Raw genomic sequence first — 15,285 nt, forward strand, 5'->3', positions numbered from 1 at the left:
TCTCAGCCTATCGTAATATGTATAGAGACCAAAAAAAGGTTAATTTAAAATGAAGAATTGAATATTCTGGGAACCAGCGATCATGGAAGTCCTAACACTTGAAGGAAACACTGAAAACCAAAGTGTACAAATACAGGCTGCTTGATCACTAAGCAATGAGTACATTTTTAGAGCAAAAATATTGGAAAAGTTTGAATCAACATGGGAGGCAATTTGCTTAAACCATCAGCTGGTCATTTTATTGCCAGAAGTGCTTCTCTTTTAGCTATATACTTGAAAGTTTTATTATGTGTTAGCTGTCTATATAATTAAAATTAATATTAAATATTGGTTCCAGTAATAATCCTTAGATTGTTTCACTGTTTTCACTTCAATTTCCAAATATCTGTCCATCTTTCTTCCCCTTTGTTAACAGTGTAGATATGCTTCCTCTACTAACAAAATCTCCTTTTCATGTTCTTGAATAATTTTTAGAATTAATGTTTCAAAAGAAACCTTGTGAAAAACTGTTTGAAAATATTAACACCATCAAAAGTAAGCAGGAAAAAAGAAATAATCAGAGCAGAAATCAATGAAATTGAAAACAGAAAATCCAATAAAGCAAATAAAACTGAAAGTTGATTCCTTAAAAAGATCAATAATATTAATAAGCCTCCAGCCAGGCTAACAAAAAAAATAAAAACAAAAAACCAGCAAACAAACAAAAAGCCAAAAGAGAGGAATCAAATTACTAACATCAGAAATGAAAGAGGGGACATAACTACAGATTCTATGGAAATTAAAAGAATAATAAAGGAATACTATGACCAAGCTCACAAATTTGATAACCATTTCAGGAAAATGAACCAATTCCTTGAAAGACAGAATCTAACAAAACTCACATAAGAAGAAATAAGAGGACTTGAATAGGCCTACATATATTAAAGAAATTGAATCATTAATTAATAACCTTCCAAAACAGAAAGCATCAGGCCTAGATGGGTCACTGGTGAATTCTATCAAATATTTAAGGAAGAAATTATACCAATTCTTACAATATCTTTATGTTCTTAGATTATCAGATATGAGTTGTGCTACTCATTTATGAACAGAAAAACATTCTTCTAGTTCACAGAAAGTCTTTTTTTTTTAATATTGAAATTTCACAGACATACCCCACTGAGGCTGGGGATAGGACCAAATTGTCTTCAGAGAGTCTGTACTTTTTTTTCAGTTGTGGTAGACACATAAAATAAAATTTGCCATCTTAATCATTCTTCAGTGTATTGTCTCTACTGTATTTCAGTATATTGTCTGTACTTTTAGTATCATCTCCAAGAAGGAATAAGGACCACAGACACATTTTTAAAACAACAAAAACAATCCTAGCTCATTTATGGAACTGTGAGGAATGACTTGACATTCAGGTGAGAGTTGTTAGAAATCTAACTCTGAGTGTGCCTTATTTACTCAAATCAGACCCTACTAAAAGGCATTAGAAGCAGGTAGGTAAATAGCAATCAACTTGCTAAGTTCTATAAATTCCTAAAACACATCAGAAATCTGTGAGTTATACCAGTTAGAATGGCCATCATCAAAAAATCTACAAACAATAAATGCTGGAGAGGGTGTGGAGAAAAGGGAGCCCTCTTGCACTGTTGGTGGGGATGTAAATGATACAGCCACTATGGAGAACAGTATGGAAGTTCCTTAAAAAACTAAAAATAGAACTACCATACGACCCAGCAATCCCACTACTGGGCGTACACCCTGAGAAAACCATAATTCAAAAAGCGTCATGTACCACAATGTTCACTGCAGCTCTATTTACAATAGCCAGGACATGGAAGCAACCTAAGTGTCCATCAACAGATGAATGGATAAAGAAGATGTGGCACATATATACAATGGAATATTACTCAGGCATAAAAAGAAACGAAATTGAGTTATTTGTAGTGAGGTGGATGGACACAGAGTCTGTCATACAGAGTAAAGTAAGTCAGAAAGAGAAAAACAAATACCATATGCTAACACATATATATGGAATCTAAAAAAAAAAGGAAAAAAAAAGGTTCTGAAGAACCTAGGGGTAGCACAGGAATAAAGACGCAGATGTAGAAAGTGGACTTGAGGACATGGGGAGGGGGAAGGGTAAGCTGGACAAAGTGAGAGAGAGTGGCATGGACATATGTACACTACCAAACGTAAAATAGATAGCCAGTGGGAAGCAGCCACATAGCACAGGGAGATCAGCTCGGTGCTTTGTGACCACCTGGGAGGGGGAGGGAGACGTGAGAGGGAGGAGATATGGGGATATATGTATATGTACAGCTGATTCACTTTGCTATAAAGCAGAAACTAACACACCATTGTAAAGCAATTATACTCCAATAAAGATGTAAAAAAAAAAAAAAAGAAATAAAAAAGAAATCTGTGAGTTAGATTTCACTGACATGATAGATTCATAAAATTGGCAAAAATAATATAGGAATTTGTTTCCAACCCAACTTGCTTCAAGGACTTCATTGAAAATGCCATGGGGAATTATTTTTGCTCTGCTTATTTTCATATCATATATTTATATTCTTACGGATTGTCTAAAATACATTGGGGAAAAAGTCAATATTTTGAAGAGTATACAGCTTTATAGTCCTTTTAGAAAAGATACTGAGCAAACAAATCATGGGTGGTAAAAGATGATATAGTTAGAGAATTTTTCTTTATGAAAGTTAAAAGCTTTATCATTTTTAAATAATTGAAAAAATAAAGGTGATTCAGACTAATGTAACAATTATAGTACAGCAACCACGGCAGAATGAAAAAAGCACTGATTTGAAAGACTTAAATTAAAACCTCAGATCCACCATTTTTTAGTTATGTGTGTATGATCTCAGACAGGTCGCTTATTACCTCTGAGTCACAATATCACAATCTGTAAAATGGTGATAATGTTCACATGTACCTCACGGTGTGGTTGTAATAACATGCTCGAAGATATATGAGTTAACTTACATAAAAGTACCTGGCACGCTTGCTTAGCATCAAGTGGCTCTCAGTGAACACCTCCTCCTTCCCTTCCTCCTTAATAGCACGTAGAGCCTTCTGCATAACTCATGACAAAAATATAAGCAATGCCTTTTTCAAAGATAAACAGTTTCTTCACTGGAGATTTTATAAAAGATTTATTCTAAGTACAGATATGATTATAGAAGTAAGGAAACAAAAAGCAGAGAAAAAATATTTTGAGAAGCATCTAACAAGCAGCTTTCTTTGTTTCATGCTGACATGCTTTGTGGTTACAATGTAGGCTTCCAATGAACACTGGATCAAAATTAAAATTCTAGGCAGGCATTCAAGTTTTTTGATTGTGTCCATTCTTCACTGAGCATGGGAAACGAATGCTTTAGAAGTTATTTATTGAAGATATTCCCACAGTACTCTCACAAAGTTCACTTCCAAAAGAGGCCCTGTCCCTGTAATGTATCTGAGTAAGTGAAAGCTACACCAGGTTTTGTGCACTGCACTTTAAAAATTGCAGCAGGGCAATAAAATCATGTTTTTAACAGGCTTTTCTGGGGCTGGGCCACAGCAATTTTGTGAAGGTGCATGATAAATTACAGGGAACGAGACCAAACAAATTTCAAAAATAAAGAACACCAATCCAAAATGATTTATGCCCATATTATGAATAAAATTAAATATAGAATAACTAGCAGAAAGCATTTAATTTTTGTTTTCCTATTATCAATGTAAAGTTGGCACAAATGCAGTAAGTCTAATCAAAATCAGGTAATAGTTACCTCTGTGGCTTTGCTTGATGGTTCCACTCCAGTCATATTTGCTACTATTAACTGATGTAAGAGTTGAACTTGAGCCACACTTAGGAAGAAGTCCAGGTTTGTGGTTATATTCACTTCCAAGGAGTGGCCACACACTAAAATCTCCTGAAGGAAAAAAAGGTTGAATAGAGATAAAGAAACATGATAGCCATTAGATGATCATTTATCATTCTTACTTATTAGACCTTTACGATGTTGGTGAATTCTCCTGGGACTTGAGTTCACATGTTAATGAGAATAGCAGAAATGGTGAGCACGGTCACTCAACAGTTTAATGGATTAATTTAATAAACATTTATGAGGGCCTGCTGTGCACCAGGCCATGTGCTAGTTACAGGGAAACACACTAACAATAAGAATTTTTCACCATTTCATATACATTTGGCTTTTCATACGTCAAACTACTATCATTGTTTCAATATGTAGGCAATGATGCAATTCTTTAGCATAATCTTGTTCACCCACTCAGACGGACCAATATTTAGTGAGCATCTCCCAAGTAGCATGCAGCATACTAGAGTGCTAGGAATAAAACAGAGAGTGAGGGCTTCCCTGGTGGCGCAGTGGTTGAGAGTCCACCTGCCGATGCAGGGGACACGGGTTCGTGCCCCGGTCCGGGATGATCCCACATGCCGCAGCGGCTGGGCCCGTGAGCCATGGCCACTGAGCCTGCGTGTCTGCAGCCTGTGCTCCGCAACGGGAGAGGCCACAACAGTGAGAGGCCCGCGTACCGCAAAAAAAAAAAAAAAAAAAACAACAGAGAGTGAGGCTGGCCTTGAACGGCAATCTGCTTTTGAGAAGGTTACAATCTAGGTGGGCAGACAGATGTAAATAGGCAACTATAGGCAGCAATTACAGTCACAAGTGGTATGGTCTGAGTATTCTCCAAAGGATACACTCCAAATGATTTATAACAAAATGGAGTGCTGAAGTCAAAGGTAGCTAGACTAATTAATTTCACTTCTTTAAACTGCTAAAATCTTGGCAGCATTAGGTAGCTGTCCACTACTTAACTGGTGTTGTGCTGCATAACTGAGTCATTTGAACATTCATTGCTGGAAAACCATTCAGGGAAGGAAAACAGAAATGAAAAACAATCCAGAAGTTTCACTTAATAAGCAGAAGCCCTGCCTCTTGTCATGAAGTGCATGTGGACAATGTTCAAATGCTTGGAAATGTCCAACAAACCTTCTCCTTAATAGTGTCATCCAAGAGAATGGATTTAAGGAGACTTATGATGGGTCCAAATACAAACTACACAGCTTAGAGCAGCTTTTAATAAAGCCATAAAGAACAGCATGTCGGAAATGATCCCCTTTTTCTGGTTAAATAAACTTTCCCCCCAAAAAGTTTCCAAAATTTACTCATTATAGTTAGAATTCTTATTTTATTCCTCAAGTAATGATGAAGGGAATATATTTGTGTATTTTCAACCAATTGTGTTACTTAGTAACTGAAAGATATAAGTAGACTTAATTTTTATACACCTTTTGTGGATATAAAGATATCCTGCCTAACCTAACTTTCCCTATAGGGCAATTATAAACATCAAATAAGATAACACATACAAAATATTTTTTTTGTTTTTTATATAAATTTATTTATTTATTTATATTTTTGGCTGTATTGGGTCTTCGTTGCTGCGTGTGGGCTTTCTCTAGTTGCGGTAAGCGGGGGCTGCTCTTCATTGTGGTGGCTTCTCTTGTTGTGGAGCACGGGCTCTAGATGCACGGGCTGCAGTAGTTGTGGCGCGCAGGCTCAGTAGATGTGGCACACAGGCTTAGTTGCTCCGCGGCATGTGGGATCTTCCCGGACCAGGGATCCAACTCGTGTCCCCTGCATTTTTTTTTTTTTTTCTAGTTAAACAATGATTTTATTGCTTGAGTACAACAGACAAATTTATGCAACCAGGGCAGAGGCTGTGGATGACTCGTATTTCCAGTTGTAGGGGAGGACTCGTTTGGTCTTGTAATATCGAGCCAACTGGTGAATACGGCTCTCAATCAGAATCAGACAGAATTTGGCATCTTTATCCTTTCTGTTTCTCTCGAGATGCTTTCGAACAGCAACAGCTTTCTTAATTAAATGATAGAGATCCTCAGGAAGATCAGGAGCAAGTCCTTTGGACTTAAGAATTATCAAGATTTTATTGCCTGTCACAAAACATACTTGTGCAACACCATGTGAGTCTCTCAGGATTACACCTTAACCACTGCGCCACCAGGGAAGCCCCAAAATATTGCTTTTTAAAAACTCAAAGAATGATGTAAACTTTTATCACCTTAGATTAATAATATATTTAATCTGTGCCTAATTTTTCTGAACTTTTTATAACAACTGCCTATAACTCTGTGAATGATCAAAAAGTTTATAAAGTTTTTAGCATAACAAACTTTTATGAAGAATATTTTTAAAGTTATGATGGATCACATTATTATTACATTTCTATTCTAGTCATGGAAGCAGTATACCATAGTGATTAGACTTCAAACCTGGATCCGTTAGTACCTGGCGAGTAGGATTGGTCAAGTTACTTAATTTCTTTTGATCTCAGTTTCCTCATCTATAAAATATGTATACTAATAATATCTACCTCATATGGATTCTGTGAAGAGTAAATAAGTTAATTCATGTAGAACTCTCTTTCTAAGGTAATCCATGTGAGAACCCTAAGTGATCTGTCAATATTATTGTTGCTTTCATTAGAAAGAGGCCGTAGAGGTCAGGAGTGTATGGCCAGGAGCCAGACCAGTTAGCTTCACACCATGTTCTGCTTCTTACTATTTGTGAATATTTAGACAAGTTAACTCTTTATGCTTCAGTTTCCTCATCTACAAAACGAGGACAGTAGGAGAAGTTAATAGGATTATTATAAGGATTAAATGAGTTATTACATGAAAAGCAATACCTAAATAGTACTATAAAGTGCTTAATAATTATTAGCTACAATAATAACTTATTAATAATAAGCTAATTTGATATCCTATGCACGGAAACTATGAAAACTCCTAACACACAAGAAAAGCTGCTCCAACATTTAGACTAAAATAAAAGCTAAATTAATTTCTAACCTCAGTGTGCATATTTTCTGGAGAAATTACTTTGGTGAAAATGATGGCAGGTGCTCCAGTTATTCGGACAGAGAAATCTGTTAAAATGGGAGTCAAAATTGCTCTTCTTTCTTGATGCCTCCGTATGCTAAAAGATAAAGTAAAAATTATTAGCTTTTTCATTTTTAAGGATAATTTTCATTAAATTTGTACAAGTCTCTGTACTACAAACATGTATGACAAAATTACATTATTATTTTGAGTGTGTCTATCTGTACATTTTATAATCATAATTTTGTAACTTCAATTCTTCAGATTCATATAAAAAATCACTGAGAAATTCAGACATAATTAATCGATTTCATATTAGTAGCATCCTAGGACATTTCAATAAATTACTTTTTCTATTTTAATTCCTTTTGTTTTTACAGTTTAGGATCTCTCTTGCTACCAAAAATAATCTTACTATTTTGTGATCATTTTTAATTTCCTAGTTTTAATATTTCTGACATTCTGCTTCACAACTGCCATCTTTCCAATCTCAGTAGGTTCACACGCATATCCTCTTAATCTTTGACTTCTTTGACTCTAAGAACTATCTGAGTTCATAGATTATGACTGCCTTTACAGTTTGTGAAATGGCTTTTGTGACTTTGATACTGAATTCTTCTTCACAGCAACCCTGGATGTGAAGTAAGGAACATTACTGGCCCCACATTATCTATGAGGAAATGAAGTTCAGGGACTGGGCTAAGGCCACCCAGTTGGAACAAAAGTTCCACAACTGGGCCCGCAGGGCAAGTTGATAACACAGCAGCATTTGACCTCTATTTTAATTCTTCTTTATACATTCTCACCTTTTGATCAGTTATTTAGCACACTATTCCTACTCTACATTCAAAATCGCTAATTGCTAATAATTTCAAAGGAAGTATTGCGTTCATCGTAGAAAATAAAATTGGAAAATATTATTGAGAAACCAAAGCTTGTGCTAGTGCAGATCTTCAAGTCTACTACCCATATTCTTAGTTTTCATTTCATGAAATAATACAGTTCTATGTTTTATTAGCAAGCCGTACCTCAAAAGTTCCTTGGAACCATTAATTTAATATTCCTTATAAATATGTCCCTATTATTCTCTTTCATTATAAAATGACCAAGTTGAGATCAGAGAATTGGCATAAGTCATCTCATGAAAAAGCCTAGATAAAACTCAAGTCTGTCTACATCCTTTTCTACCAGAGTAGTCTAGAGAGTACTAGTATCTTTTGTTGAAACTGTGCAATGGGCAGAGCTTTCTATGGCGTCTGCCAAAAAAGCAAATTGGATCATCTGGTTCTGTGACACATAAGTATTGGATTTCAAGAAAGTCAATTTTAAAGAATTAAGAGATCTAGTGAATAGAGGGTAACAGGAAGAAGTATTAAAATATGAATACAGAGGAAGGGCTGAGATCCTGAGAGACACCACAATTATAGCCTAATAGCTCAAATTCCATAAAATGACCAATGTGAGAAACATGTAACATCTGATGTGCTCTCATAGGGGAGTGCTAAAATATACGATGTATTAAAAATACCTTAAAATGGAAAACATGGCAGGGAACCAACTAAGAGCAAACCTTAGCTGAAGCACTGATGGGGAAAAAAAAGTACTTGTTTGTATCATAATTTTTTCCCACTATGTGAATTAAATCAGTAAGTAAAACAACGTATGGAAGACCTATGATGTTAGAAAACATTTTTTAAAGTTTTTTAAGTCAACAGTCTTATAAAACTAGAACTTTACTGGTATAGAGCGCTAAAATTTCTTTTGTATTATCTCTGGTAAGTATGTGAGTTAAGGATACATATTTTTTAAATCATAAAAACTTTTTTATAGATTCAAGTATTTTCAAGGATGAATTCAAAAGAAAGTAAAAATAAACACTGAAGAAATAACTACAACAAGAATTAAATTCGGCTAATATTTTACTAGATAATAATCTAGTAAACTAACAAAAGAGGGAAGTAAAACTCAAAGTATTAACTGACATTGTTAATGACTTCAGGGTCCTACCCACTCTCAGTAAACCAAGGGAATAGATTTTTAATGGCCATATTGAGACAACAGGCTAATCCTTACATCCCTGACAGGCAAGGATTTTGAAACGAGCTGCCAACTTAGATCTGGGGCCATAAAAAGGTCAGAAAAACAACTTCCAATCAGAAATAGAAAAAAACAAGGAAGTTTGCCTGATTTGGCACGAGGGATTATTGAAAAAACAGAGATCTCCCTGCTTTTTCAACTTAAAAATTAAAATAAAAATAATGAGAAAATTAAAAATAATGGGAATACCCCATGTGTGTTTGGAAGCTGTAACTTATATTACTTGTGTTGGTCCAGGAATACCCACATTGAGTTATTCATATAAAAGTGGCATCAGACCTTTGATAACCCCAGGGCATCAGTCAGAAATAGATGTAAAACCTCTTTGGAAAAATATGCTTTCAAACCGACAGAAAGGATTCCCAGGAACAAAGACCACTAAAGATAAACTCCCAATCACAGATTGTATATGCACTCCAAAAAATTTTTTTTTAGCAAGAGGAGAATTCAACACCATTATCAAATTCATTACCAAGAACTTCTGATAATGGAATTTCCACATATGGAAAATACAATAAATTTCTTTAAAATCATTAAAGACATATAGGATGGAATGAAAAACAGGAGGAAAAAACCAAGGTACTATCAAAAAAGGTAAAACGGATTTGAAAAACAACCAAATAGAGTATCCAGAAATAAAAAATGTAGTTATTAAAATTAAACATATAATAGATGGATAAACAGAATTTTAGATATAACTTAAGAAAAAATTAGTAAACTAGAAATACTACAGAGAAATATAGACCAGAAGATACTTAAGACTTGTGGTAATCAACTGAGATAATCCCTTAGAGTGGATATTCCTAAATGTAAAAAACAGTAATATTCAAACACATTTATTCTAAACAATAAATATATATAACATACTTTTCAGAAAATTATTGGTTATAATTTTATTAACTATACCTATTTTTACAGATTTCTCTTATTTTTAGATAGTCATAAGGATAAGTCATTTGATTTGTAAGGTAACTTTAAAAATCAAATATTTAGTTAAGAGTTGAAGATCATTTTAGTGTGTGTGTATGTGTGTGTGTGTGGTTTTTTCTTTTCCTTCCAAGAGGAACACTATCTGGTGACGTTCTAATGCAATTGAAATAAAACGTATGATATATGATTATGATGATTATATTCAACTTAAATATTTTATGAGATTTTGAGTACCTATTGTCTGCAGTAACTATGCTAAGATATAAAGAAGAGTAAGGCTGGACAAGACACATCTTTATCCTTTAACCTCTATGTCACCTTTTCAAGTTGCCAAGGATACCTTCAGCCAATATATAAGGTAGAAAATATTTGCTGGCTGTTGGGAAGTATAAACTAACTGCTCCTTCCTGCTGTACCAGGTCACCTTTTCCCTTCATACTCAGTTCCCAGGTACTTTAAGCAGCAGGAGAAAACACATTCTCTCACGTAAACCCATGAAAAAGTTTAAGGGGATTATTATAAAATCATACAATTCAAGAAGGTTTAGATCACCCCAGGCATTAATCGATAAACTATGGGAATTAGACTAACTTCTGTTTTATAATTTTGCTTAGGCATTAGCTTGACATCCTTACAAATAAAGACAAAAGTGATGGTTTTCAGGTGGAAGAGTAAAAACAAAGAAAATGCTTTCCTTCCACATTCTTGTTTATGATTTCAGGCACAATTCTGGAAAAATCTCATGTTTGATGAATCACAAATCAAAATATGCAAGGACTCCTATGAACATGTGGGTAATACTTTACTTCAAAAAGTAAAAATGGGAGGAGACCTTCAAGATGGTGGAGGAGTAAGACGTGGATATCACCTTCCTCCCCACAAATACATCAGAAATACATCTACATGTGGAACAACTCCTACAGAACACCTACTGAACGCTGGCAGAAGACCTCAGACCTCCCAAAAGGCAAGAAACTCCCCACGTATCTGGGAAGGGTAAAAGAAAAAAGAAAAAACAGAGACAAAAGAATAGGGACAGGACCTGCACCAGTGGGAGGGAGCTGTGAAAGAGGAAAGGTTTCCACACACTAGGAAGCCCCTTCACTGGCGGAGACGCGGGGTTGAGTGGGGGGAAGCAGCTTCGGAGCCACGGAGGAGAGCGTAGCAACAGGGGTGCGGAGGGCAAAGCGAAGAGATTCGCTCACAGAGAACCGGTGCTGACCAGCACCCACCAGTCCGAGAGGCTTGTCTGCTCACCTGCCAGGGCGGGCGGGGTCTCGAAGCTGAGGCTTGGGCTTCGGAGGTCGGATCCCAGGGAGAGGACTGGGGTTGGCTGCCTAAACACAGTCTGAAGGGGGCCAGTGTGCCACAGCTAGCCGGGAGGGAGTCTGGGAAACAGGTCAGAACTGCTGAAGAGGCAAGAGACTTTTTCTTCCCTCTTTGTTTCCTGGTGCGCGAGGAGAGGGGATTAAGAGCGCAGCTTAAAGGAGCTCCAGAGACGCTCGCGAGCCGCGGCTATCAGCGCAGACCCCAGAGATGGGCATGAGACACTAAGGCTGTTGCTGCAGCCACCAAGAAGCCTGTGTGCGAGCACAGGTCACTATCCACAACCCCCTTCCGGGAGCCTGTGCAGCCCGCCACGGCCAGGATCCCGTGATCCAGGGACAACTTCCCCGGGAGAACGCATGGTGCGCCTCAGGCTGGTGCAACCGGCCTCTGCCGCCGCAGGCTCACCCCGCATCCGTACCCCTCCCTCCCCACAGACTGAGTGAGCCAGAGCCCCCTAATCAGCAGCTCCTTTAACCCAGTCCTGTCTGAGCGAAGAACAGACGCCCTCAGGTGACCTACATGCAGAGGTGGGGCCAAATGCAAAGGTGAGCCCCAGGAGCTGTGCAAACAAAGAAGAGAAAGGAAAATCTCTCCCAGTAGCCTCAGGAGCAGCGGATTAAATCTCCACAATCAACTTGATGTAACCTGCATCTGTGGAATACCTGAAGAGACAATGATTCATTCCAAATTGAGGCAGTGGACTTGGGGAGCAATGATATATATATATATTTTCCCTTTTTGTTTTTTTGTGAGTGTGTACGTGTATGTGTCTCTGTGTGATTTTGTCTGTATAGCTTTGATTTTACCATTTATCCTAAGGTTCTGTTTTTTGTTTTTGTTTTTTTAGTATAGTTTTTAGTGGTTGTTATTACTGGTGGATTTGTTTTTTGGTTTGGTTGCTCTCTTCTTTCTTTCTTTTCTTTTCTTAATACTTTTTAATCTTTTTTATTTTTAATAACTTTATTTTATTTATTTATTTTTCTCTTTCTTTTTTTCAGCCTTTTATTCTGAGCCATGTGGATGGCAGGGTCTTGGTGCTCTGGCCAGGTGTCAGGCCTGGGCCGCTGAGGTGGGAGAGCCGAGTTCAGGACACTGGTCCACCAAAGACGTCCCAGCACCACGTAATATCAAACAGTGAAAATCTCCCAGAGATCTCCATTGCAACGCCAAGACCCAGCTCCACTCAATGACTAACAAGCTCCAGTGCTGGACACCCTATGTCAATCAACTTGCAAGACAGGAACACAACCCCATACATTAGCAGAGAGGCTGCCTAAAATCATAATAAGGCCACAGACACCCCAAAACACACCACAACACATGGACCTGCCCAGGAGAAAGACAAGACCCAGCCTCACCCACCAGAAAACAGGCACTAGTCCCCTCCACCAGGAAGCCTATACAACCCACTGAACCAACCTTAGCCACTGGGGACAGACACCAAAAAAAAGGGAATTACGAACCTGCAGCCTGCGAAAAGGAGACCCCCAAACAGTAAGTTAAGCAAAATGACAACACACAGAAATACACAGCAGATGAAAGAGCAAGGTAAAAACCCACCAGACCAAACAAATGAAAGGAAATAGGCAGTCTACTTGAAAAAGAATTCAGAGTAATGATAGTAAACATGATCCAAAATCTTGGAAATAGAATGGAGAAAATACAAGAAATGTTTAATAAGGACCTAGAGGAACAAAAGAGCATATGAACAATGATGAGCAACACAAGAAATGAAATTAAAAATTCTCTAGAAGGCATCAATAGCAGAATAACTGAGGCAGAAGAACGGAGAAGTGACCTGGAAGATAAAATAGTGGAAATAAGTACTGCAGAGCAGAATAAAGGAAAAAGAATGAAAAGAATTGAGGACAGTGTCTGAGACCTCTGGGACAACATTAAACACACCAACATTCGAATTATAGGAGTCTCAGAAGAAGAAGAGAAAAAGAAAGGGACTGAGAAAATATCTGAAGAGATTATAGTTGAAAACTTCCCTAATATGGGAAAAGAAATAGTTAATCAAGTAAGCAAAGAGAGTCAATACAGGATAAATCCAAGGAGAAACACGCCAAGACACATATTAATTAAACTATCAAAAATTAAATACAACGAAAAATATTAAAAGCAGCAAGGGAAAAACAACAAATAACATGTATGGGACTCCCCATTGGGTAATAGCTTATCTTTCAGCAGAAACTCTGCAAGCCAGAAGGGAGTGGCAGGACACATTTAAAGTGATGAAAGGGGAAAGAACTACAACCAAGATTATTCTACCCAGCAAGGACCTCATTCAGATTTGATGGAGAAATTAAAACCTTTACAGACAAGCAAAAGCTAAGAGAATTCAGCACCACGAAACCAGCTTTACAACAAATCCTAAAGGAACTTCTCTAGGCAGGAAACACAAGAGAAGGAAAAGACCTGTGATAACCAACCCAAAACAATTAAGAAAATGGTAATAGAAACATATATGTAAATAATTACCTTAAATGTAAATGGATTAAATGCTCCAACCAAAAGACGAAGACTGGCTGAATGGATACCAAAACAAGACTCGTATATATGCTGTCTACAAGAGACCTACTTCAGACCTAGGGACACATACAGACTGAAAGTAGAAGGGATGGAAAAAGATATTCCATGCAAATGGAAATCAGAAGAAAGCTGGAGTAGCAATTCTCATATCAGACAAAATAGACTATAAAAGAAAGACTAGTACAAGAGAAAAAGACAGACACTACATAAAGATCAAGGGATCAATCCAAGAAGAAAATATAACAATTGTAAATATTTATGGGCTTCCCTGGTGGCGCAGTGGTTGAGAGTCCGCCTGCCGATGCAGGGGACATGGGTTTGTACCCCTGTCCAGGAAGATCCCACGTGCCGCGGAGCAGCTGTGCCCGTGAGCCATGGCCGCTGAGCCTGCGCATCCGGAGCCTGTGCTCTGCAACGGGAGAGGCCACAATGGCGAGAGGCCCACATACCAAAAAAAAAAAAAAAAAAAAATTTATGTACCCAACATAGGAGCACCTCAATACATAAGGCAAACGCTAACAGCCATAAAAGGGAATATTGACAGTAACACAAACATAGTAGCGAAGTTTCACACCCCACTTTCACCAATGGACAGATCATCCAAAATGAAAATAAATAAGGAAACACAAGCTTTAAGTGATACATTAAACAAAATGGACTTAATTGATATCTATAAGACATTCCATCGAAAAACAACAGAATACACTGTTTTTCCCAAGTGTCATGAGACATTCTCCAGGATAGATCATATCATGGGTCACAAGTCAAGCCTTGGTAAGTTTAAGAAAACTGAAATCGTATCAACTATCTTTTCCAACCACAAAGCTATGAGAGTAGATACCAATTACAGGAAAAAAAATCTGTAAAAAATACGAACACATGGAGGCTAAACAATACACTACTTAATAATGAAGTGATCACTGAAGAAATCAAAAAATACCTAGAAACAAATGACAATGAAAACAGAACAACCCAAAACCTATCAGATGCAGCAAAAGCAGTTTTAAGAGGGAAGTTTATAGCAATACAATCCTACTTAAGAAACAAGAAATATCTCACATAAATAACCTAACCTTAAACCTAAAGCAATTAGAGAAAGAAGAACCAAAAAACCCCAAAGATAGCAGAAGAAAAGAAATCATAAAGATCAGATCAGAAATAAATGAAATAAAATGAAGGAAACAACAGCTAACATCAATAAAACTAAACGTAGATTCTTTGAGAAGATAAACAAAATTGATAAACCATTAGCCAGACTCATCAAGAAAAAAAGGGAGAAGACTCAAATCAACAGAATGAGAAATGAAAAAGGAGAAGTAACAATTGACACTGCAGAAATACAAAAGATCATGAGGGATTACTACAAGCAGTTCTAGGCCAATAAAATGGACAACCTGGAAGAAATGGACAAATTCTTAGAAAAGCACAACCTTCCGAGACTGAACCAGGAAGAAACAGAAAATATAAACAGACCA

At 37.0% G+C, this 15,285-nt stretch overlaps 1 protein-coding gene across 8 annotated transcripts in view; it reads right to left on the reverse strand.

The window, feature by feature from the left end:
* VPS13B (vacuolar protein sorting 13 homolog B) overlaps nucleotides 1-15,285 on the reverse strand; it is a 798,169-nt gene that overhangs the window by 293,285 nt on the left and 489,599 nt on the right. For all 8 annotated transcript variants that reach the window (XM_067711645.1, XM_067711646.1, XM_067711647.1 and 5 more), the window contains exons 32-33: nucleotides 6,890-7,016; nucleotides 3,780-3,923 (exon numbers count right to left, since the gene is read on the reverse strand). In XM_067711645.1, the coding sequence (XP_067567746.1) occupies nucleotides 3,780-3,923; nucleotides 6,890-7,016 (271 nt within the window). The remainder of the gene's footprint in view (nucleotides 1-3,779; nucleotides 3,924-6,889; nucleotides 7,017-15,285) is intronic.

This window comes from Pseudorca crassidens, chromosome 17, assembly GCF_039906515.1.
Source record: "Pseudorca crassidens isolate mPseCra1 chromosome 17, mPseCra1.hap1, whole genome shotgun sequence".
Classification (NCBI taxonomy): Eukaryota; Metazoa; Chordata; class Mammalia; order Artiodactyla; family Delphinidae; genus Pseudorca; species Pseudorca crassidens.